Source organism: Melospiza melodia, chromosome 13 (assembly GCF_035770615.1).
Source record: "Melospiza melodia melodia isolate bMelMel2 chromosome 13, bMelMel2.pri, whole genome shotgun sequence".
In the NCBI taxonomy this organism is placed as follows: domain Eukaryota; kingdom Metazoa; phylum Chordata; class Aves; order Passeriformes; family Passerellidae; genus Melospiza; species Melospiza melodia.
Genome location: NC_086206.1, coordinates 16,802,526 through 16,826,733, shown reverse-complemented (window position 1 = coordinate 16,826,733; position 24,208 = coordinate 16,802,526). Strand labels below are relative to the sequence as shown.

Sequence of the window (24,208 nt, the reverse complement as noted above, 5' to 3'; positions counted from 1 at the left end):
TAGAGATTACTGCAAAACTGCTAAATCTTGTATCATTTGGCATGCACTTTTACACTGAATTAAGCACAATGGATTGGTTCATTATTATTACCACCTTCCCTCTGAAGGGAACGAGTGCAAATCTGCTACTTTTTCACAAGAAAATCACACAAACTCAGGTCATCTAACACATACAGAACAAAGAACCATTCTAAAATTCCAACTGTCAAATGGATTCAAGTCCTTTTTATGCCAAATCTTTTTCCGTTCTTAAATTTGATTCTTGAATCATACATATATATATATTTAAACAACTCTTAAAATCATTCATTCTACTTTCTTCCTTTTTTAATAAAACCATAGTGAGAAACTGCAGACTTGAAGAGAGTAGGTTAAGAAAATCAAGAGCACAGGCAGGGCAGCACATCATCTCCCATTGGTATTGGCAACAAAACGAACAAAAAAGTAAGGAAAACATTTTGGTTTCATTAATTTTTCTGGAACATATATTACCTTTTCTTCTCTTTATTTAGAAACACACAAGCCCTCTCCTAGAAAGGAGGCACAGATACAATAAAATAACTAGGACTGCACTAGAAAGAAGTTGAGGATTTGTCCAGCATCTGACTCAATCCTTTCAATAATTCTCAGAGTAATTTACAATGGAAGGTATGGAGGTACAAAATGCCAGTGAATATCCAGTGGAAAAATTGAACAGGCTCCCTAAAAATTCCCATCAAACAACAGACTTATTTCCCTCATCATGGAAATATGGCCAATGCTTCAAGCTGGGCAAGGAACACCCTCCAAGTTTGAGTCTTGGCTTTAGGAAGAAAAAAAAAAGGAATTTACCACACTGATATCTGTAACACCAAAAAAAAAAAAAAATAGAAACAAAAACCCAACACACAACACCAAAAACAACAAAACCATCCCAGTAAATTCCCCCAAATCTTCCTCAGAAGGAAAAAAAAAGATATCTATATATATACGATAAACTTTGGAATAAAAACTGACAGGAATTAGAAACGCTATTAGCATCACAGTGGGAAACCTCCCAAAAGCCTAGAAATATTCATATTTCTGTACATAGACATATATTTTCAATAGCTTTCCTGGAAGGAAGTTTTTAGGAATGTTAATTCAGTTATGCAGTTATGTCCAGGGAATGCCAACATGATGATAAATGACATGTCACACAGTAAAAAACAAACAGATGAATCTTTTTTTCAGGAAACAGACTCTTTTTGTGTTCACCTATTCAGCAATATGAACTATATTAAAGACTTAAGTATATTTTTCACCTCTATAGATTGGTAGATATATAGGTACATCCACACACATATATATACACACATGTAAAAATAGTAAGAATATTGAAAAAACATTATGTAGCACTCTGCATTTGATATACTTTATTATTTTTGGATCTTGCAAATATACTTTTTTAATGACTTTTCTCTAAAAGAAGGGACTTTCTAGCTCATGTTACTTGGACGCTGGTGCTGTTTACTCTTCCATCTTTTTTGTAAAGTCAGAAGAGATTTCTCTGAGAACTTCAAATAAATAAGATATCCAGCTGCACAAACACTATACATTCTGTTAGATTACTTTGGCTTCCTAAGGAATATTTGACTTTCTGTGGATGTAAATGATTAAAGAGAATCCATCATGTGAAACTGATTGGTGAACTGTTTAAAGTGGTATGGCACCTCTTCAAAGATGATAGAGTGAGAAATGAAAAGACCATGGTACAATAAAGCATCTCAGATATCCAAGGGGTTCTAGGGAAACAAGGTAACTAAGTACTGCATCCCTCAATTAAGAAATAGCATTTTAATTATAGTTCCCTAACGTAGGATCTACGCTACATTCTTTTTTAAAAAATAATAAATTCATATTTCATCTATGCTACACGTGGCCAACAAAAGCTTGGGGTTTCTGGAACATCTATCCATTCATAAATAGAAACTTGAAAAAAGAAATGTGAGGAAAGATAAACCATGTTCTAGAATCCACAAAATTTATTTTGCTCTGTGAGTTATAATCACAAAATGACACGGATTAACAACATTCAATAACGTAATTTCATTACTTTTACCATTTACCATTTTAATTTTGGGCTCAGGATTTTAACTTTAAGGGTCAAAAAAACAAAAACTAGCCTTCATCCAAAAATATTTCTTCTGCTGAACTTCAGATGTGTAGATCATCATTACACCCAGCTTCTCTGGGCAATCTGTGCCAGGGTCTCCCCACCCTCACAGGGAAAGAAACCTGCCCTTTATCAGTTTGGAGCCATTCCCCCTTGTCCTGTCCCTCCATATCCTTGGAAAAAAGTCCCTTTCCAGCTCCCTTGGGGCTCCTTTAGGTACTGCAAGTACTAGGGACTCCTCCTCCCCAGGATGAACAGCCCCCCAAAAAGACTTTTTAGAGATTATTCTTCTATAAAAAGTGATTCAAAATTCAGTGCTAGTTAAAAAAAATCTCAAATATTCAGTGATAAAGTTTGAGTATCTTTCTAGAATGCAACAGTTCATTGGATCATCATACAATAACCACAGCACATTGATTTGCATTCATTACAAGTGGCATAAACATCAAGGACCAAATATTTCCCTGCCTTGCAGCCCACATACTTGACAAAGCATTCTGAAGTTCTGCAAGGATCTGGCAGGGAGAGGAAGAAATTTCCTCCATGAAATTACAAGACAAAACCAGAGTTGCTCCCCAAACAGTTTCGGGGCTGTTCTGGACACAGAAATTCCCTGGCCCCTGAGCACCATTGTGGTCACTGCAGTCCTGACCTGCTCACTTTGGCACAGGGAAAAGTTTCTATAGAGACTCCATCCCTATGGTGTAGGTTACAGGGGACAAATTTAATTTGCCCTTATATTTCATGCTACATTTATTTTAGCAGCAAGTTAAAGTATGTATCGGTTAAATATAAGTTTGATAATAAAATAGCTTATATTACATTTTATTGCTGGGTAGGACACACAAAATGATCAACAACTGCTTTGGAGGCATCTCTTCACAATCCTGTTACAACAAATCAAAATGTTCTTCCACATAAGCCTTTTTACCCAATTCAGTCAATTTTAAATGGGAGTTCTGTGCAAGAAAGCACATGTTATCAGGGTTCAATAAAATAACTGTCCCTCCATGGTAGTGGAGGTAAGGTCTACAAACCTGCTAAAAAAGAGCTGTGGCTTAGCATTACTTTAACATTTACACTTCAGGCATTAATCCATAAACCAGGAGAACTGCTCATGCGATTTATTCACTCTCTACAAGTGCTAATATCCAGTAGGTGCCTATTTCCCTTTCACTCTCCCATCTTCTTTCACTTCCTGCCCAGAACTCAATCTGAGAAAAGAAACTGTCATTCTGATCAAACTTGAAATATGAGGTTCTTCCAAAAAGAGCTGCCTCTTGCTTTCCAGGAAACCCCAATGCATTTTCAGCAGTGTCTTAAGGAAGAAAAGAGAAGCCAAATTCTGTGCTGGAACAGGCTCATACCCACCCTGCCCAGGCTGCTCTGGGGCTGGACAGGCACAGCTGAGGGCAGAATTTGGCCTGAACTGTGAATTCAGAACTGGAAGCCAACATCAACTCAACACAGCCCACACAGATCTTTGGACAGCAAAAAAATGTTTGCTTGGAGAGGGAATTCTATCCCCAGCTCTAAGGGTAATTCCAGCTTCTTCAGCAAAGGACAGGGGAGAAAGCAAAGAGGTGATGAGGCTGCAGAGCCTCTTTTGGGGTTTTATCAAAAGCAAACAGATGTGATCATTAGGTTGCAGTCACTCCTGTAGATGCAGATTGATTTCTTGCCAGAATAACATTTCTGAGTTGATGTTAGATGTGCATGGAAATCATGACATTGAATTTAAATTTAGACATGGAATTTAAATTTAGACACTTGCAACTTCTGGCAAAAGCAAAGCCAGTGAAGCCATTGTAGGCACTGGGGTTTGCTCCTGCCTGTGTGAACACTGCAGCACAGAGCTACTGCCTCAAACACCCCTGGGAAAATATCCCAGTGAACAGAATTCATTGGTTTAGACAAAAATTAGACATTCAGATGACTTTTTGGGCCTTAGAAATATTCTTTATAATTTTCAACAGCAATACATTAAATACAAAATCCAGTTCTAGAAAGCTACTGTCTTTGGGGGAGGAGGGAGAAATCAAAGAGCACTTCAAGCATCAGTCTCTTACACAGTGAAAAATTAGGGGCAGAGTTGTCTTACTACTTCTACTGCTTTTAAAGGTGGCAAGTTGAGCTTTTATAAATGTAATTTATAACTCAGCAACAGAACCAGTGTTTTACTCCCAACCATTAAAAGGGGGTAACACATCTGCTAGGACTCCAGCACAATGGCTGGCTTTGCACTGCAACAGGAAATGTAACCCAATAGTCTCAGAACTTCCCCAAACCCCAGCCATTTCTTAATGCGGAAGGATTTGAAAAGGCAGCTCACTGAAACATCTGTTAAGCTCTTGCTACTCTAACACATGATATTCTTTCTGCTCTGTTACCTGCCAACAAAAATATTTGGGTCTATGTAAGACTATCACAAAAGTGTGTGATAATGGCACTCTGCTTATAATTTTATATGCCCTTGTACACTGAAAATCACCTGGGGGTGACACCAGATACCACACTAAGTGTAAGCTTGAAACTTACAATAAATATACTTAACTTTAGTCTTGTATGTAAATAATGAAGAATCAGATGGGTTCTGAATGACTAGCATTTATCTAAAACAAAAAAAAAACAAACTTTTCTCAAGTCAGTTTTTGAAGACAGAGGGAGAGAAGAGAGTAAAAGAGGTAGAAAGAAAAAACCCAAAACCCTAGAGCCTTAGATCAAACCAGCTAAATTTAAGCATGGCCTACACAGTTACTTTCAGAGCTTCCCTTCCAATTTGTTTTTCACAGTAGCCACTTGTTTCAACTGACATTTAATTATGATATAAACATCTCCAACTTATTGTGTAACTATTTAATGGTAAATAAAAAACAGCCCTTTTGACATTAGTAGAGCTACTTCAATCATAAAATGGCAATTCATTTGCAACTATTTTTTCTACAAAACACTTCTTCTAAATTTCTATGTAGAAATCCTTGTGGATTTTATATTTGAATGGGAAAGAAAGGAATAGTCTTCAGTTTCCATTGCTCTACTTCCAACTACTGCCTGGATACCACAATAATACAAAAAGGGCTTAGAATCAGGTATGTGCAGCTGCAGTTTCTGTGTGTATATATATTAATATATATATATTTAATATATATTATATATATTAAATTATGTATATTTTTATGTATTATATTTTTATCTATATTATATATAATATTTTATTTATATATATATAATATTTGATTTATATATATATAATATTTGATTTTTATATATATATATATATATATATATATATATTAGACTCCAGGAGCCCAATGGATCAGGACATAGCAAACAGTTTCAAAGTGGCTCCAGGAAGAATTGGCCTCTCCACACACCAAAATGCTGCAGCAGCTGAAGCTACAGCCTCAGAGACCAAAACAGGTCCAGGCATCTCTTTGTGGCTCCTTGTCTGGGCTGCCCAACCCCTCCTCTCTCCACACAACCTTGTCCCCAGTCTCAGCTCCAGGGATGGGCCCAGCCCAGCTGGAGCTGCTCTAAATGCTGCTGCATCATGCTGCATTGTGCAATGCAGACATCCTTGGAAAGCTCAGGGACGAGCAGCTCACACCTTGGGACTGCAGCTGCAAAGCTTTGAGATCACTCCCAACGTTCTGACCAAAACACTCATCTGAACTCCAAGTGAGCTGCCACAGAAACACGGAAAGGAAACCCAGGAAAAGGTTCCCAACAAAGTCTATTCCAGGTTGATAACAGCACAATCCCTAAAAAAGAAGCAGCAGCAGCAAATTATTTGCTCCCTACAAGACTTAAAATAGAAACTTTTCCACTTATGATGATGAGAATTTCAGCTCAGCTTGTTTGCATACCCAGGAAGGGGCACTTTTCTAGTTTTACTGGCTGTTGAAACATCGGTAGAGTTCAGGGGAATGTAATTCACATCAGAATATGAGTTGTAAAACTGATACTTACCCTCAGCCCCTATCCTCCATCATGACATTCAAATAACCTCAGTGAAATACAAACATGAAGGACTTAACAGAAGTGATTTGGGCTGGACCAGAGTGCACTGTTATTCAGTGCTGATATCTTTGTCCTATATTTTGTATTCTCTTATATGTAATACCCATTAATAGACACTTAAAAGTTTATAAATTCTTTCAAAGAATTCAAATTAACATCACTGTTTTATTTTGTTCCTTAGAGGATAAGATTCCCTGAGCAACAAACACAAAAGTTTCCCTTTGTAAAAATAGGTCAGAGTAAATAAAACTAACAATTCATAAACATCCACAGACTGGATCCTTTTCACAGGATTTTGATAACATTCACTCACACATTCTCAGGACAACTTAAGAATTTGTTTTACAAACAATCCCTAACACAGCAGAGACACGGTTATATAGGTCCTGGTCAAAAAAACCATGCTGTTGAAAGATATCATTATTCGTCCCAAGGTGCCAGAGCACTCACATATCAATCTTGTGGACACAAATAGGCTTTGCATATGTACAGGCTGCAAAATGCAGCCAGAGGTTGGAGGTGTGAGGGCTCTCCTGACTGACACCTGGTCAGCACTGAAGCATTTATATTTTTGCTCCACAGGTCATACAGAAGACCCAATATTTTTCTTTTATGGACACGAAATCAGATTTTTAAACACCTCTGTTTACCACACACCTCATCCCACTATAAATTAAGATTCTGGAGGGGTACGGATCTTTTCATTTCCCTGATTCATAGAAGCAAACATTCAAGGGAGACTCCTTCTCCCTCCTCCTCTTTTTGGGAACACCCTTCTTGGTCAGTGAAAAAGTAATGAAAAACCATCTGAAAGGTTAAAGGAAGCCAGTTCTCAATGAAGTAAATGCCATTCTCTGCCTAAAAAATACTTTGGACTCCTTATAAATAACTGGCTCAGATGTTCAAAGGATCAGAGTAACCCCTCCAAGTGCTGGAGGTGCTGCAAATTCTTACATAATAAAGACTCATAACCTTGGCGATGGAAGAACTGCAAAGCCTTTCATTATGTCATGGTTCCAGTCCAAAATCCAATGGAGACAAATGGAAAACACCCATTGTCTTCAGCACTTTGTAAGAATCAAGAAAATTGTTGGGTTGTTGCTTTTTTTTAAATATGAATGAAGGTGCTTTTACCACTGAAAGCATTTCCCTCAGTCATTAATAATGTCTGGAGTATCTTCTCTAACTAGGGCATCTGTTTACATAAAAAACGCAGTCAACATATTCCACTTTAAAACCAAAGCCATTTTTTTGATGTTTTACATATCCTGAGCACAGAAATAGCTCTAAATATCCCACACCTAAGACATAAGATCTACTTAATCACAGTGAAAATCATATATGCAAACATATATGCACTCCATCTTAGAAGGTTCCTTAACAGAAGACTGACAAAGCAAATCTTGAGTGGTTGAAGAATCCTCTTCTAGAGCACTGTCTTGGCATGATTTTTGCCATTAAAACCAGGGTCATGGTTATAAAAGGCAAGAAGTAGACACATACAGCTGGATTTTCACAACTCTTCTGCCCCGATTTTAAAAACAATGAAGACGCAAAAATATTTTAAGGCGCTCACTTACCATGGACTTGGTGAAAGGTCGAGCCAGGGTGAAGAGCAGAGTGTAGAGCCACCAGCTGCGGTGAATGGAGGAATACATCATATTTCCAGGGTGCACTGAGTTGGAGGTGACCCCGTGGGGAGACAGGCGCCGGTTCAGCTCGTTGGAGAACAGGATATTGCAGAGCTTGGAGCGGTTGTAGGCCAACATCGCCCAATATTCCTTCTTGGATGGAGAAAGCAGGCTGAAATCCAGCTTTCCAGAGGAGTCTTTAATTTCTGTAAATCTGAGAAACAGTAAATATGCCTTAGATACCCCAGAGTTAATTTCACTCTCATTAAGAACAATATAAAATGTAGACAAGAGAGTAGATCCTGGCCAGAACCAACATAAAACAGCAGCTTATTTAGCAGCTGAAAGCATCCACTGGAAATTGCCTGAGACCCAAGGAACAGTCCCATATAACATGGCAGTAAAATTATTGGATCATTATAAACAGCAAACAATAAACAAAAACAACTCGGAAAACACTTTGATGGTTTAAAGACATTGTATGTAACTTACAGATCCCTTTATTTTAAATTTAAGAAAACCCACCAAAACAGATTTTGCCATATATCCATAAAAACATGATCAGCTCGGAGGAAATAATGTAGGATAAAATAACTCTGCACTAAAAGCAGAGCAACCCAGCATCTTTTCTTTTCCCCTTCTTCCCATCCCCTGATCATTTCATCCAGTGCTCACACACTTGCATTTAAGTGTTCAAGTAACTATGGATGAGTCTCACTGCCTCTTAAGCTCTCTTTTAGATTAAAAATTGATGAATATAAAGGGGTTATAACCTTGGTAACGTGCCATCAATAGTCTTATATGTTTAAAAGATAAATGTAAACAAAGCCAAAATGAGCTCTGGCAGAGCATAATGTTTTTAAGTATACCCATGGCATGGCTGAACACAAATCAAAGTAACTAGTTGACGTTTTTTAATTGGGTCTGACAGAGTCATTAAACACCAGCTGTTTGTTATTAAAAAAAAAAAGGAAAGAAACAAAGTAGTGAATGTTCTAAAGACATTTAGATGAAGAAAAGGAAATTTCCATAAAGAATTTCTCCTCCCAGTTCTTATAATTTCATTTATTAATTTAGTGGTATATCTTAATATTAGAAAATAATACTACATTTAGTTACAGATCTGTGTTTCATTCAGAAGAGCTACTAAAAATAAAAAGGATTTAGCAAGCTCTTTTTAATACTCAGTTTTCAGAATCAGCTGGGGAGAACAGGGATAAACATAATTATAGTACACACCAGAAAAATGTTTTAAAATATCTTTACTAATTTTGCATCTCATGCCCAGAAATGAAGAGATCAGCTGGAATTTCTACATTCATTCTGTGAGCAGAATTATAATGTGCTCAGAGAAAAGCAATACAGTATTTGAACTCAAGAGGAATCCAGGATGTTCTGTGTCTTGCACAATTAGCCCTTCAATTTCAACAACAAAATTTCTCTTTCATAATTTTCAGTTGGATAAAATACATTTCTGAAATTAAGAGGACTATTCTGGGAGGAATTTCCTATATTTGTCCAATAAGTAACCACTTATGACACCAAAAATAATCCATAAATACAACTCTGTGTGTTACTGTATAAAGGAAACACGGTGGCATATTTTGAGTCCAGTCCTGCAAATGTGCTTATGTGAGCCAATCTCAGTGAATTCAGGGGAATAAGGGCTGTACAATCAAATTAACAACACAGAAATAAAGACAGAAGGAAAGTCAACCTACTTATTATTCTGATTTTAATATGATGTGCCTAAAGTACCCAAAAGCTTAATTTAAACAGAATTCATTTGTGCTAAATCCAGAGAAGTAACTAGAAATGAACAAAGAACCAAAGAGGCAAATAAATATTTTGCCTTGGAGCAGTTCAGGATAGCATTTTCTGCAAACATGGGACTTAATTTTTTCCCTAACAGGGGGTCTTGACTCCAGCAAAAAGATCCAGTCAAGGTTTATGGAAGTAATTAGATACCAACACTTCTGTTTTACGACATGGTTTAAGGCTCAGAGTTCTCAAGTAGGTCAGAAAGAACGACCACCTAATAATACCTAACTAACTCCTTACATAAACTTCTTCCCATTAAGCAGACTGGGGGTGGGGAAAGCACAGTTATTTACAATGATCAGTCCAAGTGATAAGATAAGCTGCAAGACATTACTTGGACTCCTTAGAAAAAGGGAAATTTACTAGTTGTGTTAATTGTTTTATTCAAACACAGACTGTTACTTATTTCCTTATGGGCTTCTGTCAACCTTGGCTGATCTCTCTGACTTAGCAAGGAGCACTTTCAAAATGTTTTCAAAATCACAGATAAAGATGTCCAGAGATGAGAGCCCTGGTTACACACAGTACTTAATGCAGTGAAAAACAAAGATGTCATTTAAAATACTACCAGAGATACAAACTTACAAGGGGGAAGAAGCAGCTGACAATTCAACATAATCTCCCATTAAATAACAGCTCATTTATACATATCCCATTGTGCCCTCCACATCTGGCAAGTGATTGGAGTTGGCAGATTTATTTCTAGCGCTATCTCTCCTGCCCTGCAGTAGCTGCCCTCACTCCTAACAGGACTCTGCTACTTGCTTGCACAAACCTGGTGTGATTTGCAAAGATAAGGATGTCCAGATTTTGTTACCACCTAATTACTAGACATTTCATGTCTTTTAACAGTGGGGAGGATTATTACTGGCATTTTCTATTGCTTCCTTTCATTTCAGCCATCATAAATTTAAAATGGTAAAAGTAAATCTATCTGCAGTGTGTCATTTATACCATAAGCCCCTGTGTTTGGAAGTGATAAAGGTTTCAGCCCGACCCTTGGCTGGTCTCTCTCTACCAGGTCCCTGGGGTTACATTTTATGGAAACATGATTAAAAAAAATAAGCTTCATTCTGGGTCACTAAAACATTTCAGAAATATGAAGACAGGAGGAAAAAAAAAAAAAAAGGCACTCTCACATTCTTCCTTTTAGTTTGCTAGAGCTGCTACACACGACCAAAAGTGAAATAGAAATCAACAGTAATGTTTAAAGCTTGATGTTATAGGCTTAATCCTGCAGTCCTTGAACTAAATCAGCAAGGAGTAAGTGGTTTGTGCCCACTAAAATTCAGAACTGGGGCATTCATTTTCCACAAGGAACTTTATTTAAATCAAAACCATGTTTTCAGTTATTAACACAAAAACACGAGCGCATCTGAAACAAGGCAAATCTCATCAACATCTTTTTTACCAACTGTACTTTTCCTGGCAATAGAAAAGATGAGCATCTAACATTTTAATTAAAAAATTTACCAAAAGAGGCATAGCCAGATTTGTAATATGTATTAACTGCATTACTTCCCATTTTACAATTATACAGCTAATGTCTACATTGAATTCCCTAATTTCTCATTATAAAACAACTGGATTTCATCTAGCTGTTTTTAATTGCATTGTTTCTCCTGCTAAAATATCTGCACATTCTTCTTGCTAAGATGTTGAAGTTGTTGAATGACAAATCAATATAGGTCATGCCATTCAGATTTAATCAATTATTATTCCATCTCCTCACAAAATCAATGAGCGGTCTGAAACGCAGCGAAAATCTGCATTCACACAAAGAATGATCAAAAAATAATCTACATACTGTTAGAAAACTAGAACATGCTTCATCCAGCAACAGAGGCAAATCCAGAAACATCCACAGGCATTAGTAATGCTTCTATTTTTAAAAAGATTATTCAAAGGCAAATGCTTGAGAGCAAGGACCTTCATTTTCAGAAACTCCTGTGGTTCTGCCCCAACTGTTTCACGTTTTAAGGATTAAAGATTCCAGCAAAACCAAATTCACATTCACCAACCTGTGGGACTCAGAGGACACCACGACAACCCTGGCAGGAGATGACTGGCGCAGAACATCTTCCAGAAGCTGGACAAGGTAGAAATGTCCCAGGTGGTTCACCTGGAAGGTGGACTCCAGGCCATCCTCTGTCAGGGACCAGGGAGCACCAAACACGGCAGCGTTGCAGATCAGCATGTGCAGGGGCCTGGAAAAATCAGAAGAGGACAAAGAAATCTCAGTTAAATAAGTGTAATTATTTACACCTGTGTGAATGGGGTGCAGGTGTGAGGGATTTGGCTGGCTGGTTTCTGTGGGAAGGAGCTGATTCCAGATGGTTCCAGCAGCCCCGCCCAGGGTCCAGCTGAGCCCCACAGTGACACACCCTTGGAGAAAAGGTAGAGAATAAAAGGCAAAATGCCACACAGCACTATCACTGCTTTCCCAATTGGGAAATTGTCTCCATCTGGAGCATTCAGAAAAGAAACTTTTCCTGGGGGATAAGCAACTCCTACAACTTTCTTGAATGGGGTACATGACACCTGCACAATTGGTAGGGGACAAGTGATTAAGAGATGAAGACACAATGCAAAAGGGCACATGTACACATTTTATCCTTCTGCAGATGATGAAGTATGCCGTTAAAAAATGCAAGACTGAGTTGGAAAAATAAAACATTCTCCAGAAGCTGTTTTCTTTGGTGGAAAATCTGCACACAATATGTATGAGATCCTTTGAAACAGAATCCTTCCTCACTGGAATCACCTAACCGAGTTTAAATAGAAATGCCATGATAAAGGAACTTGAAATGAAAAGGTGAGATTCTACCAAACTAAGCTAGAAAAGAACCTAGGCTGGCACATACCTCTCTCATTCACAAAACAGGTCCAGAAAACTTCAAATTCCTTGAGGTCTCCAGTGTAATCTCAGGATACTGCACCTTGCAGCCTTCCCCACCTCCACAGCAAGATCAAGGACAAATGCCCTTTCTGTTCTTTCTTGTCTTTTTCCAAACCCTTATGAAACACAGCAAAGTCTCTGGTCCTCAGACCTCAGATGGATCTGCATTTGCTAGATTGCATCATCTCTGAGCAAACCTTGGCACTGACAGCATGTTCTTGTCCTTGAGTCAGAGCCTGATGCAGCAGAGCTCTGCAAGCTCTACCTGAGCTGAGAGCCTCAGGTTGGAGAGCCTGCAGCTGCCATCCCTCACACTGGTATATTTAATTTGGAAAAGTTACACAAAATAATGACAGCCTAAAATGCCTGCACTAATACTTGGGATGTCCTAAGACCAGAATATTAAGATCTGTCACATTTGTTTAGCCTATTCCATCCTATTATGTCTTTACTGCAATCCCATGAGACAGAATCAACACGCAACATAAACTCTAATTCTGAAGGTAATAAATGAAGCACAGTTAGGAAAAATAACTGCTTGCCCTCTGTCCTTCTCAAGTGCCTCCTCACAGCCCTACACACACAGGCACAGAGTCAGAACCTTTCCCCACATGATTGAAGGACGTGTGTTCTGCAACTCTGAGCATCTGCAGAAGGAATTCTGGAAAATAATGTGAAACGTGAAGCCCCAGGTTGTCAAACAAACCTAAGTAATTATATTCCTTCAGGCATGTTTGAAAGCATCAGATTTTGATAACTCAGTTCTCAAAAAAAAAAACATTTCAGGGGGAATCAAACACACCTTAGCTGAATACTGAAAGAAATGCAGAAGGATGGAGAGTAGGCTGTATTTTCTTATTAAAATAAATTTCATCTTCCAGCCAGTTGGGATGTTACCAGTGTAGTGTGCTTCAATGAGAAGTTAACAATCTATTATCTGTTCCTTTGCCAGCTTGGAGAATTTTAACCAAAAGCTCCAGAAGCAGAGAGTGAAACATCTGCGCACTCTGAGAGCTCAGTGTCTGAAGCGGTGGATTCCTGATTTGCCTTTTACAGAATATCTGTGCACAGAATATCTGTGCACACATACTGCATCCACAAAAGAAACTGAAAATAAACAGGGACTGTCCTTACAAAGACAAAGTTTCTGTTTCTGTTCAAATCAAATGGCACAAAAAAAAGGCAGCTCTTTGATCTTTGCAGCCTCACTCAACATACACAAGCAGGATATTCACTGAGTTGTGCAGGATCATGTTCTTTAGAAGGTAACAGATCTTTTGAGGCACTTTTTATCAAAATTATTTAAACCAGAGTTCATTTTGCCCCTTTTGAGATGCATCTGCCAAGAAGAAAACAAAGCTGCTTGAAGCTTGAGAGGGCATGGAACTTTGGGTGATTCATCACCTCTTATGAGACTTATGAAAAGCTCCAGCAAGAATTAATTTACAGATTTGTACATCTGCTAGGAAAAAAGGAACAAGTTTCTCCAACACAGATGCAATTTTTGGTGTAAGAGCCTCCTGTGTGAGAACTGCAGCACATTAATGCACCAACAATACCAAAAATACCATCACCATTCCTTAAAAAAAAAAAAAAAAACACTTTTAAAAAGATCGTCCTACTATTTGATGATTTTAATGTGTATTAGGAAGTAACAAATCACAGACAAAAAAGATTCACATATTCTACTTATCCAAACTGTAAATCCTTCATTATTAGTAATCACACAATAACTACCAGAAGGGAAATTCACACACTATTCCTAAATCTGTCAGCTCAATTAATTAAAAAGAATATTCTAGAACTATAAAATGATAAAATGTAGTCGTTTTTTAATTTTAGGTAATTTAATTGGATCTTATAACAGAAATAAAATTATGCTTCAGTCCATTTATGAGATTTCAAAGTCCATTTCTCTTTTTTTCAAAGTAAAAGTAATTCTAATTTAAGAGACTGTAAAATTAACATTATTTACAATATTTTACTATAAAAAAATCTGTGAAGTAGGAAAATAAATATAAGAACATATTAAACAGTTATCATAGTGAAAATTTTGTATCCGATTCCCTTTTAGAATTCCTTTATTTTTAATTAGCACTACTGGTTTTAAATGGTAAATAAAAAAGGATTTTTTTCCTAGATAACTCTACAGAAAAGAAACCTAAAGGTTTGCATGAACAGCCACTGATGCTGTGCTTCATTTCAGCTCAGAAAAAAGGCACCTCTCAGATTTGGATCCACGTCCATTAAGCTATCGGTGTCTCTCGTCAGACTGCTAACAAAGGTCCAATTACTGAAAATTGTCATCTGAGTTTTTGTGACCCGGCCATTTGCACACCAGGAAATGAATGAGATTACCTGGGTAACGGCCACTGTGCAGTTATGAATTTCAGCCACAGATGACAGATTCTAATCTCAGTGGTGCACAGCTCTGTGTCACTGAACGTATCATTATGCAGGGACAAAATTTTTAAGATACGTGACAATTCACAACCACACATCTGGCACTGCAGCTTTGCTTTATGACAGGAGTATTTTCAAGTGATAGCACAACTGTGACCTTGATTTCACAAGTTCATTAAAAACATTGCTGCAATCTGCATGAGGCTTCCTCCTGAACCCAAGGAAAAAAAAATCTCCCCTCAGTTTAAAATAGTTTGTAATTCTACATCAAAGGCGCAGCAAAGGCCAACAAAGGATGTCAGCAGCAAAGGAAATTTTCCATAGTGTTTACTCCTGGTATTGACACGACCAAGTGCTCCCTCTAACCATGGCACCCACGAGGTATTTTTGGAAACATTACAGCTACAACCCTGCAGAGTGTTATGAAAATTTGTCTGTGTCTCCCTAAAATGTCTTCAGGCAGTGACTTACACCCCACCAAGAGAGCTAATATGGGATACCAGTGCCATTTAGGTGGGCACTAGGACCTGAACGTGATCTGCTCCGTTATTTAGTGGAATAGTATATACTACTTTAAGTAAATACTACTTAAAGTAGCATATACTACTTTTATTTCAGGTAGTCACTGCTTCTTGAGCCTCAGGAACACACTGCTCCAACTGCAGGGCACCCAGCAATCCCAGAAAACCCTCACCATGCTGGTTAAGTGTATCTACAGCTTAGTGAAAGTTTAAAAGCATGTAGAATCAGCCAGGACAATCTTAAATGTGAATACCTGAGCTGAAATGCAGCTAATATTCTGTGCACTTCACAAAGCCTGTGATACTTCACTAACCTTTGCACCGGGGAAGTCATTCACATCTCACATGCTGTGCACAATTCACCATTAGAAGCAACTAAGCAATCCAGCTCCTCTGCACTATTTGAAAATACAGTAAGTGAATACATTAGAGAGATACAGAAATTAAATTGTTGCTATAAATCAGTTGGTTATGAAATTTAATAATCAATTTGTTAGCACCTGATGTAAAGCTGTGATCTGTCAGCAGCCTCCCAAGCTGGCTGTGTGCAGCAGTGGATATTTCCAAGGGAATTAATTACTGATGATTTGCAAAGGTAAGAATAATATTTTTCAACAAATGTAGCCTGTGCACTAGGAGGTTAAACAAACACCACCAAAATGTCAACAGAGTTCTTGGCTTTGGTGTTCTCCCATTTCAAACGCAATGAAATAGTTAACCAGAGAGTATGCACAGGGAATACTTTCAAATCTTCCCATGAAGCAGAATGTCACACCATCTGGGGCACTTCTCAAGTGATTTGAAAAGTTCACACTGTTTGGAATTACAGAGAAATTCAACAGAAAAGGCCTCACCATATCCCCAAAGTCCCATAAGCAACTGTAGGCCTCTGTCACGGCCAGTAAAGAAGGCAGAGCTGTGACTTCTCTTCCACAAAGAAGCAAAGTCACAGCCCACCAAACTTTTCCACCCCATAACCCTGAACACCCAGGCTGCTTTCTCTGAAAGTGAGAAAGTTGTGCTTCTTTCCATGAGGGAGTGCCTATATACACAAAGGGAATATCCACCAGGCAAGGGAGGCTTTATGGCTCTCCAGAAAATGGGTAAATTAGACAACCATCTCCAGAAATCCCCCTCAGTTTACAAACAGTACTGACAGGAAACCAAGCAACAAGAAAATCACTAAGTCAGGGTTCAGACAGCAGCAGGAAAGCTCAGAACCCTGTATAATCTAATACTGACACAAAAATATTTAAATGTTTACTGGTTCAATGTAAAAGGAAAAAAAAAAGCACTGCTTAACTCAATAACTTTAAGAAACAAAATGCTTAATGCCTAACTTCCCTTTTTTATATAAAACTATTGGCTAAAAAGTCAGCAAAAATGCCCTTATTGCCAACTGGCAGCTGACAGAAATGTGGATCCTTGTCAGACAGGCTTCATTTTAAGGCAAGCCTCTAACACAGGACTCAGAGCCGTGATGGATGATCTCCTGTTAGAAGCAAGGAAAATTCTCTGCAATTCATCCTACTGGATTTCTTTCCAGGATTTGACACTGTTGATCAGCAAATACTTTTGCCCCACTTCTAAGAGATTAATGGGAGTGGACTGAGGCAGTTCTGATTCTTCCTTCATAACACATCCATGGGAATTGCTTCGAGCAGCTGCTCCTGCGCCTTCCTAATACATCATCTGCGTTCTGCATAGAGGTCAAGCATCCCTCAATCATTACTCATTGCCTCTCTAGAAGCTTCAGTGTACAATTTCATAAATGTTTGGAGAAGGAACAGAGGTCTCAACTGATTTGGAGCTAAACAGAAAACATCCATTAGTCATGGTTTTCCCTTTATTATTTTTTCTTACATACATGGTGAAGGGACAACTACCAAAATAACTCCACATCATCCTGCACCTTCAGAAATTAATAAGAGACAACAGCAATGAAAATATCCAGAATCTGGTAATTTTCATTCAGCAGCCCACCTAAGGACACTTGCTGCTTCAAAGTGCATCTTGTTCAAACTCTGTTAGAAAATCATTATTTACACACATTCACATGTAGTCACAAAAAAGCATAAGCCAGACCTAAAGAAATATTCATTTTTGTAATAACCACGGAATGATTTTTTGCTTCTGCATGTACTTCTAAATACAAAAATTTAGTTTGCACACAATAAGGACTTGTTAGAAAAAGAAAGCTACAACCCACCAAAAAAAAGAAAAAAAGCCAATTACTACATTTATTATATATTTATAACATTTTCACTTGAAAACAGCTAAATCCTTGGAAAATGTTTTTTGGGACCACGGTTGATCATTTAAAGACTAAAACTCCTCATTTTGAGCATTTCACTTGCCAATGACTCTTCCCTGTTTTGCCCAGAGATTATAGAGCTGTAGCAGAATTCACACACAGCCCTACAGCAGCTGTGTGCTGCCATTCAGACCTGAAAGATTCCATGCTGTGATGGAAATTAATGCACTTTGACATCCTCTGGGATTTTGGGTAACAGCTAATAAAGAAATACAACCTTTTCAGTCTATTACACAAATTTTTGGATTCTAAGATCCATGGCCAGTCTCAGGCCTGCAGTGAGCCTTCCCTACCCAAGCAGCAGAAGACTCTGCCTTCTGTGTTTTATTTATCTCCCCTAGAAAGCATTTAACTAAATAGACTAAATATATTTTAATGTATATGTAATTAAATACTCTGGCCTGATAATTCAGAATTTTTAGAAGGCAACATCAATTAAACACACAGAGCTTCTCAAAACTCATTAATCCATAATGCTCAAAGATCCTTGGTATATTTGTGACAGAATATGTTTTAATCAGTTATTAATCATATTAATCATACATATTCTTCCTATTTAGATGCTCAAAACAGCTTTCACAGCTGGTGCATCTTGTGTAAATTTTTTAGGAAAACAGAGCCCCAAGCCATCTTAGACTCATGCTGGATTTAGGCACAGACATGGCTGAAAATGGCAACAGAACAACCAGGGAGCAGAAAGCCCCTGGAGGGTTTTCAAGGTTTCTTCATTAGGGCAGAATAAAGTGAGTGCAAAGTGTCCAAAGACAAGTGGCAGGTTTGGAAATTTTGGACAGCACAGTTGTAGTCATAAAGCTATGTAACAAACACCAAAAAAAAAAATCTTTTTGTTAGTAATGTGTAAAAAGCACTTCATCATTTTTTGTAGAGGCAACTGTGTGTAAAATTATGGTGAAGTAATATAGACTTCACTTAAAACAAAAAAAAATTAAATATTCTGGGGGAAAAGGTATTTCCACAACAGAGCAGATGAAAGGAAAGGTGATCTGATGAAAACATCAGGATCTCTGCCTCCAGGAAAAGGAGGAAGGACAAAAGATTCTGAGATTTTTGATTTTTCATTTATAAAGTACTGGAAATAAGTTTTGGATCCACGTAGCTTGACACACGCTACCACAAAGGAGTAATTGTGTACAAGAGCTTAAAATCAGAAGAAAGAAGAAAAAGAAAAACTATGCAGAAAACCAATCCCTAGGCTTTATTAAGGCACAGCATCACCACAAAGAGAAAAAAATAGTTTTACTCTAATATTATTATGTATGTTTCAAATGTAGTCAGCCTTTGATCTTATTTAAATTTAAGATATGTGCTGTCTGCAACAGTAACTTCTGAACCATGCATGTTTCTTAATTCAATGTGGGTTTTTTTGATATCTCAAAATGCACAATGTTGTCCAGAAGTTTGTGCCTTGGTGGCACTGCCAGGTTGCCAACCATACTCTAAACTGAGAAAACAAATGTAAAATCTCAACTGTCACTAATTTAATTCACAGAAAGTAATTCTATTAATGGCAAAGAGTTAACAGAATTGTACAGTGATATAAAATATGTTCAGCTTTGGAAAGACAATAAGCAGTGGCAACAATCATCTTTGATAGAGATACATTGACTACATAACCATTAAACATATTGGCATAGTGGCATCACTGATAATTCATCTGAATCATTTATTCATTTTTTTTCCAGACCTTTTAAGTTATATTTGTAACAACTTGCTAAGCAGATCCCATTTTTACATATGTATTCTCAGGTATGCATAGAATTTAACACACAGTATCTATGATTTAATTGTCATTCAACTGGAATTAAAAAAACACACCTGCAATATGTCAGTTATAAAAAGGAAATACAGAAAAATCATATTCTGGATTGACTTTTCATCAGGCTCCAAAATCTTAATTGCACCTGCAAGGTTTCAGCACACTTGTGCCTGCAGCATGAAAAATGAATGCAGTTACAGAGTCTGGGCCCTCAGCTGAGGAAGGCAGCTGAAAACCTGGCCCACTTCATTTTGGGTCTGCTTAGGAAAATCAGAAGAGACTAAACTTCCAAATGGAGAACCATAGTTCATAACTGCTGTCTTTTCCATATTTCTACACACATCATTAGTGAATAATCTGTTAGCAGATGCCAATTCTTACCACAAAAAAGGAAAAAAAATCTTGCTTTGAAGTATAGGAAAGTAACTGCAGTGAAGATCTACATCTGGAAGTCCTGCATAATTGTGAATTTCTCCTAACAATTCAGAAAATTCCAAGCAGTAGCTATTGGCAAACATTGTTTCATGTCTTTGGAGTAATTCAAGATTTTTCAGGATAACTTCAGCTTTTTTCTCTCAAACATTGAGAACATTAAATTAAAGCCTTACTGTTTGGCAGAAGATAACTTTAATTCAAACCAAGTGGCACCATGCACCACTGAAAAGTACAAATGCACATAAAATTTCATCTATAACTTTCCTGCTCACTCCTGCCTGCTGTTTTGATCATGGAAGTGTTTTTATGGCGAGGTCCAGGCAAATGCCAGGACACCATGGCTGTAGATATTGGCAACAGGTCCTATCCTGGAAGTTTTAGAACTCAAACATCAGTGCTGCTCCCCAGTTAAAGTATGCAGGTTTCAGCCAAGTATGGGATGACCAAATTAGAAATAAAAATCAAAGTGCCACATCCACACAAACACCAATTCTACAGACCCTGAGCCACCCAACACTGACCCTGACTGAATTCCAGTGCTGTGTTCTATACAATCACAGAAGGGCTGTCATTTTATCTGTAAGGGGAATTGATACCAACCATGATTCCTCACATCATGCCCACTCAATGAATAGCAGATTCAATTCTGTGTTTCTTAGTTCCAAAACACGAATATGAAAGATTGGTTGGTCTGCCTCTGCCAGCTGCACAGAAATCAGCTCATGCCAAATCCATCTTAGCCCAGGACATTATTATAAACAGATCATTTATTTGACTTTCCATAACAGAGGCATTCAATGAACTGCCTGAGCTGGAAACCAGCAGAGGGGAAAGATTTGATACATATAAAAGAAGCAACTTGAACAACTCCAGCCATTTAGGGGCACAGATCTCTTGTCCCATTCTCACCCTAACGTTAGCCCTGTCTTAACAATGAAGGAAGATGGAGTTCATTCCCTCCTGGTGGAAATATCCAGGGGAATGTCCCTGCAGAAAACAAGCCAGAAATACTAAATACTAAAAGACAGCTGGCTTTCTCCAAAAATTTATTTTGTTAGAAATCCTTGAGGACTATTTTTTATTGGACATCCATTTTATGTGTTAGTCTGTGGTGTTCAGGTTGTGCTACAATGATAGATTAAATATTAAGCAGCAATATTGTTTTATTCTGTTTTCCCACTAAGTTTACTTTGGGAGATCCAACCAATTTAGGTTTTTACCTTATTTTTCCCACTGAATCCTTCTAACTGTGAGACCAGAAAAAAATGGAGGGCACTGTCCTGCTCCTAGAGAAAGTTTGAGTGCTGCAATCACAGAACTGCAGGATCTAAAATAATCAGCAAAACCCTTCTGCATGGATAAAAAAGTCTCAGAAAGAGAAACAGCTGTATCAACTTAAGAGTATAGATAATGCAAACAAAAAAAACCCCTCTTTTTTTCTGAGAGGAGGAAGGATTTCCAAGAATATATTTATAGGAATATGGCATAATTTACCAGTGTTTATATATTCAGAGCTCAGATTTTATCTGTGGACAAGTCTGCAACACCTAACAAATCCATGTAGGAATAAAAGATTTCTACCAAATCTCAGAAGTATGATAATTTATAGATGAATCATCTGACTTTTACTTTCAAACAGGGAAGGCTTCTTAGCCTTAGCCTTTAAAGTACTATTCCAATTCATATTAAATATTTCTTTTCAGAGTGACTATTTCCTCCTGTTTATTATTTATGCTTTTCTCAAGGCTCCCTCTGTTGCATCATTTGTTTTCTGTATGCAACCAGCCCTGTTAAATTCCTGCTGAGCAGAGGATGACATTTCTTCATTCTTCACATGGTTTCCACAATCTCTCAGAATGTGCTCCCAAGCACATTCAAGAAGGCTTTTTTTTTTTTCTCTACAACTTATTTGATTAAGGCAAGAGATTCACAGTTTCAGCAATTTCCCTTCTGCTCTCTGCAGTACAAACACCTCCAGTTTCCCCAGCTGCAAAGGGTTCAACTCAATAAAACTTAGGGATCCTTTTTTGAAGTTTTTCCATTTTAGTTTTTTCATCCAGAAGGAGATCTGTTCTTCAAGACTATTTTCCAACTGCTGTCAACCAGGGAATAACAGGGTCCCAGGCTGTGATGGGACTATGAGCACACCCTTTTATCTGCTGACAAAAAATAGCACTTAGAGCCACAAAATGTGCCAGAAAAGCAGAATTTCAGAAGGCATGCCTATCTATTATCTATTTTAGAAATTTTCAATTATTAGGTCATGTGTCACCAATGCCAACAGGTTGTGGAAAATACCAGTGTCCCGGACACCAACAGTGCACTGGAGAAACTAAACAGAGAATATCACTTCTTGCAGAGAGACGTTTAAGATGTTCACCACTGAATACTTAAGGACTCTTTACATTAAATGCTGTGAGAAATAAAATAAAGGTCTTAATTAAAATGTGTGTGCTCATACAAAATTTCTCCTTGACATTTTAGAAGTATTGTAGTTTTTCCCAGGAACCAAGATCTAGACAGCTCAGAACTCAAATGATAGTTCCATTTGGGAAACAAAATTTAAAAATAAAAAACACCAACTTTATTTGCTTTTCCTATCTGCTTTATTGTTGATATCTGTAAGAGAAAGAAAACCTTTTTCTCTTAAGGTATTTCCTACATTCATTAACAGGAGTGACAGGTCCCTCATGGGAAGGGTGGACTCCAGCACAATGTGCTTCTCCTACAGGATATTTCAGAAATTTTGGCTGCCAACTGACAAGACTGGCCCAAGCATAAAGAACAAGGCTCAATCTGTCACTAGAGCCTGTGAGATTCCTTCCAGTTGCTCATAAAGCCCCAGGTGCAGAGGAATCCCCAACATGACAAATCCTCTGGACGCTGCAGCAAAACCGATGAAAGAGGAGACAGACAAAGGTCATCAGTGCTCACCAGGGCTGGAAAACTCATCAGCCACCACTGCAGCAGGAAGATGTCTCTGCCACATAACTGCTTTTCCAAACTTACCCAGATATAGTTAAATCACAAAAAAAATCCAGAAAGACCTGGTAGGTCTCCCAGTCCACCCTCCTGCTGATGGTTGTAAGGTGACTCTTCTGTATCTGCATCAGATAAAAGATGTACTGCTACAGGCAGGGTGTGGGGTCTGGTTTCCATCCAGCCCCAGACTTTAAACAAAACATAACTGGAAATTCATTTTGGTCAAAACCCCACAAGTCTCACATTAGATAGAGAACATAGACTTCCACATAATGCTTGGATGAGTCCTGCCAGACACAGGCACATCTGAGCATATTTCAGACAGAAAAGCCTGAAGGAAAGGCAGAAGCTTTGAATGATGTCTATTACTAAATTATTTTCCAAATAAAATGAGAGTGAAACATTAGTAATGGCTGTCCATCACAATGTAGCTTAACAGACCTACACTGGTAGAATGGGGTATGCCAACAAAAACAAAACAGGTTTTACTGATTCTAGATCTTCTCCTTTCCCAAGTTCTCTGGCAAAAATTGATTTAAGCCTGTTCACTTCCAAGGATTTATAAACATGCATACCCAATGGACTAGCTAGGACAACCATGGTATGAGCTACAACACACAAATCAGGTTAAGAGCTGCGCTTGGAAGAAGGGTGGCTTTGACTTTACCCTGCAACACATTTAAAGAAATGTAGCATATTAAAAGCATGAAGATCCTAAATTAAAACACTTACTGCTCTCACACCACAAAACCAAGTTAGGACTAAAGCAGCAATACTGCAAGGATTTGTCTTTCAAGAAATTTTAATATATGAAGATGATATGATAAGAAAATATTGATAGTAAGGATTTTGGGAGTAAAGAAATTCTGTTAGAAGTCAGTTTTGACAACTCTTTGAATCTAAAAGACCTATAAGTACTAAAATGTCATCTGTCTATTCATGTGAGATTTAGCTTTGGCAGTGTTTCAAAAGTGAAAAAACCACTCTTTGTTACATATTTTCTCTAAGACAATGTATTTTCAAAGTTAAGAGGTCATATTCTCTGGAGAAGAACAGTAAGATGCATATCAGTTACAGAAATACTTGCAGAAAAGAGCTAAGTTTGAATACTCACAACAATCAATGGGTCAAACTGTGGATAAAAGCACAAAGTGTGGAATTTATTGTCAAGACTTGGAAGTTAAAAGCTTTCAAATAATTTCTTCAATTCAGACATTCATTGCTCTGTTCAAGCTAAATTAAAGGAACCACTTGGAATCTAACCTGGTTAT

At 37.7% G+C, this 24,208-nt stretch overlaps 1 protein-coding gene across 1 annotated transcript in view; it reads right to left on the bottom strand.

Moving 5' to 3' along the window:
• WWOX (WW domain containing oxidoreductase) overlaps nucleotides 1-24,208 on the bottom strand; it is a 474,120-nt gene that overhangs the window by 357,865 nt on the left and 92,047 nt on the right. The window contains exons 7-8 of the mRNA XM_063168062.1: nucleotides 11,628-11,813; nucleotides 7,735-7,999 (exon numbers count right to left, since the gene is read on the bottom strand). Coding sequence (XP_063024132.1) covers nucleotides 7,735-7,999; nucleotides 11,628-11,813 — 451 coding nt within the window. The remainder of the gene's footprint in view (nucleotides 1-7,734; nucleotides 8,000-11,627; nucleotides 11,814-24,208) is intronic.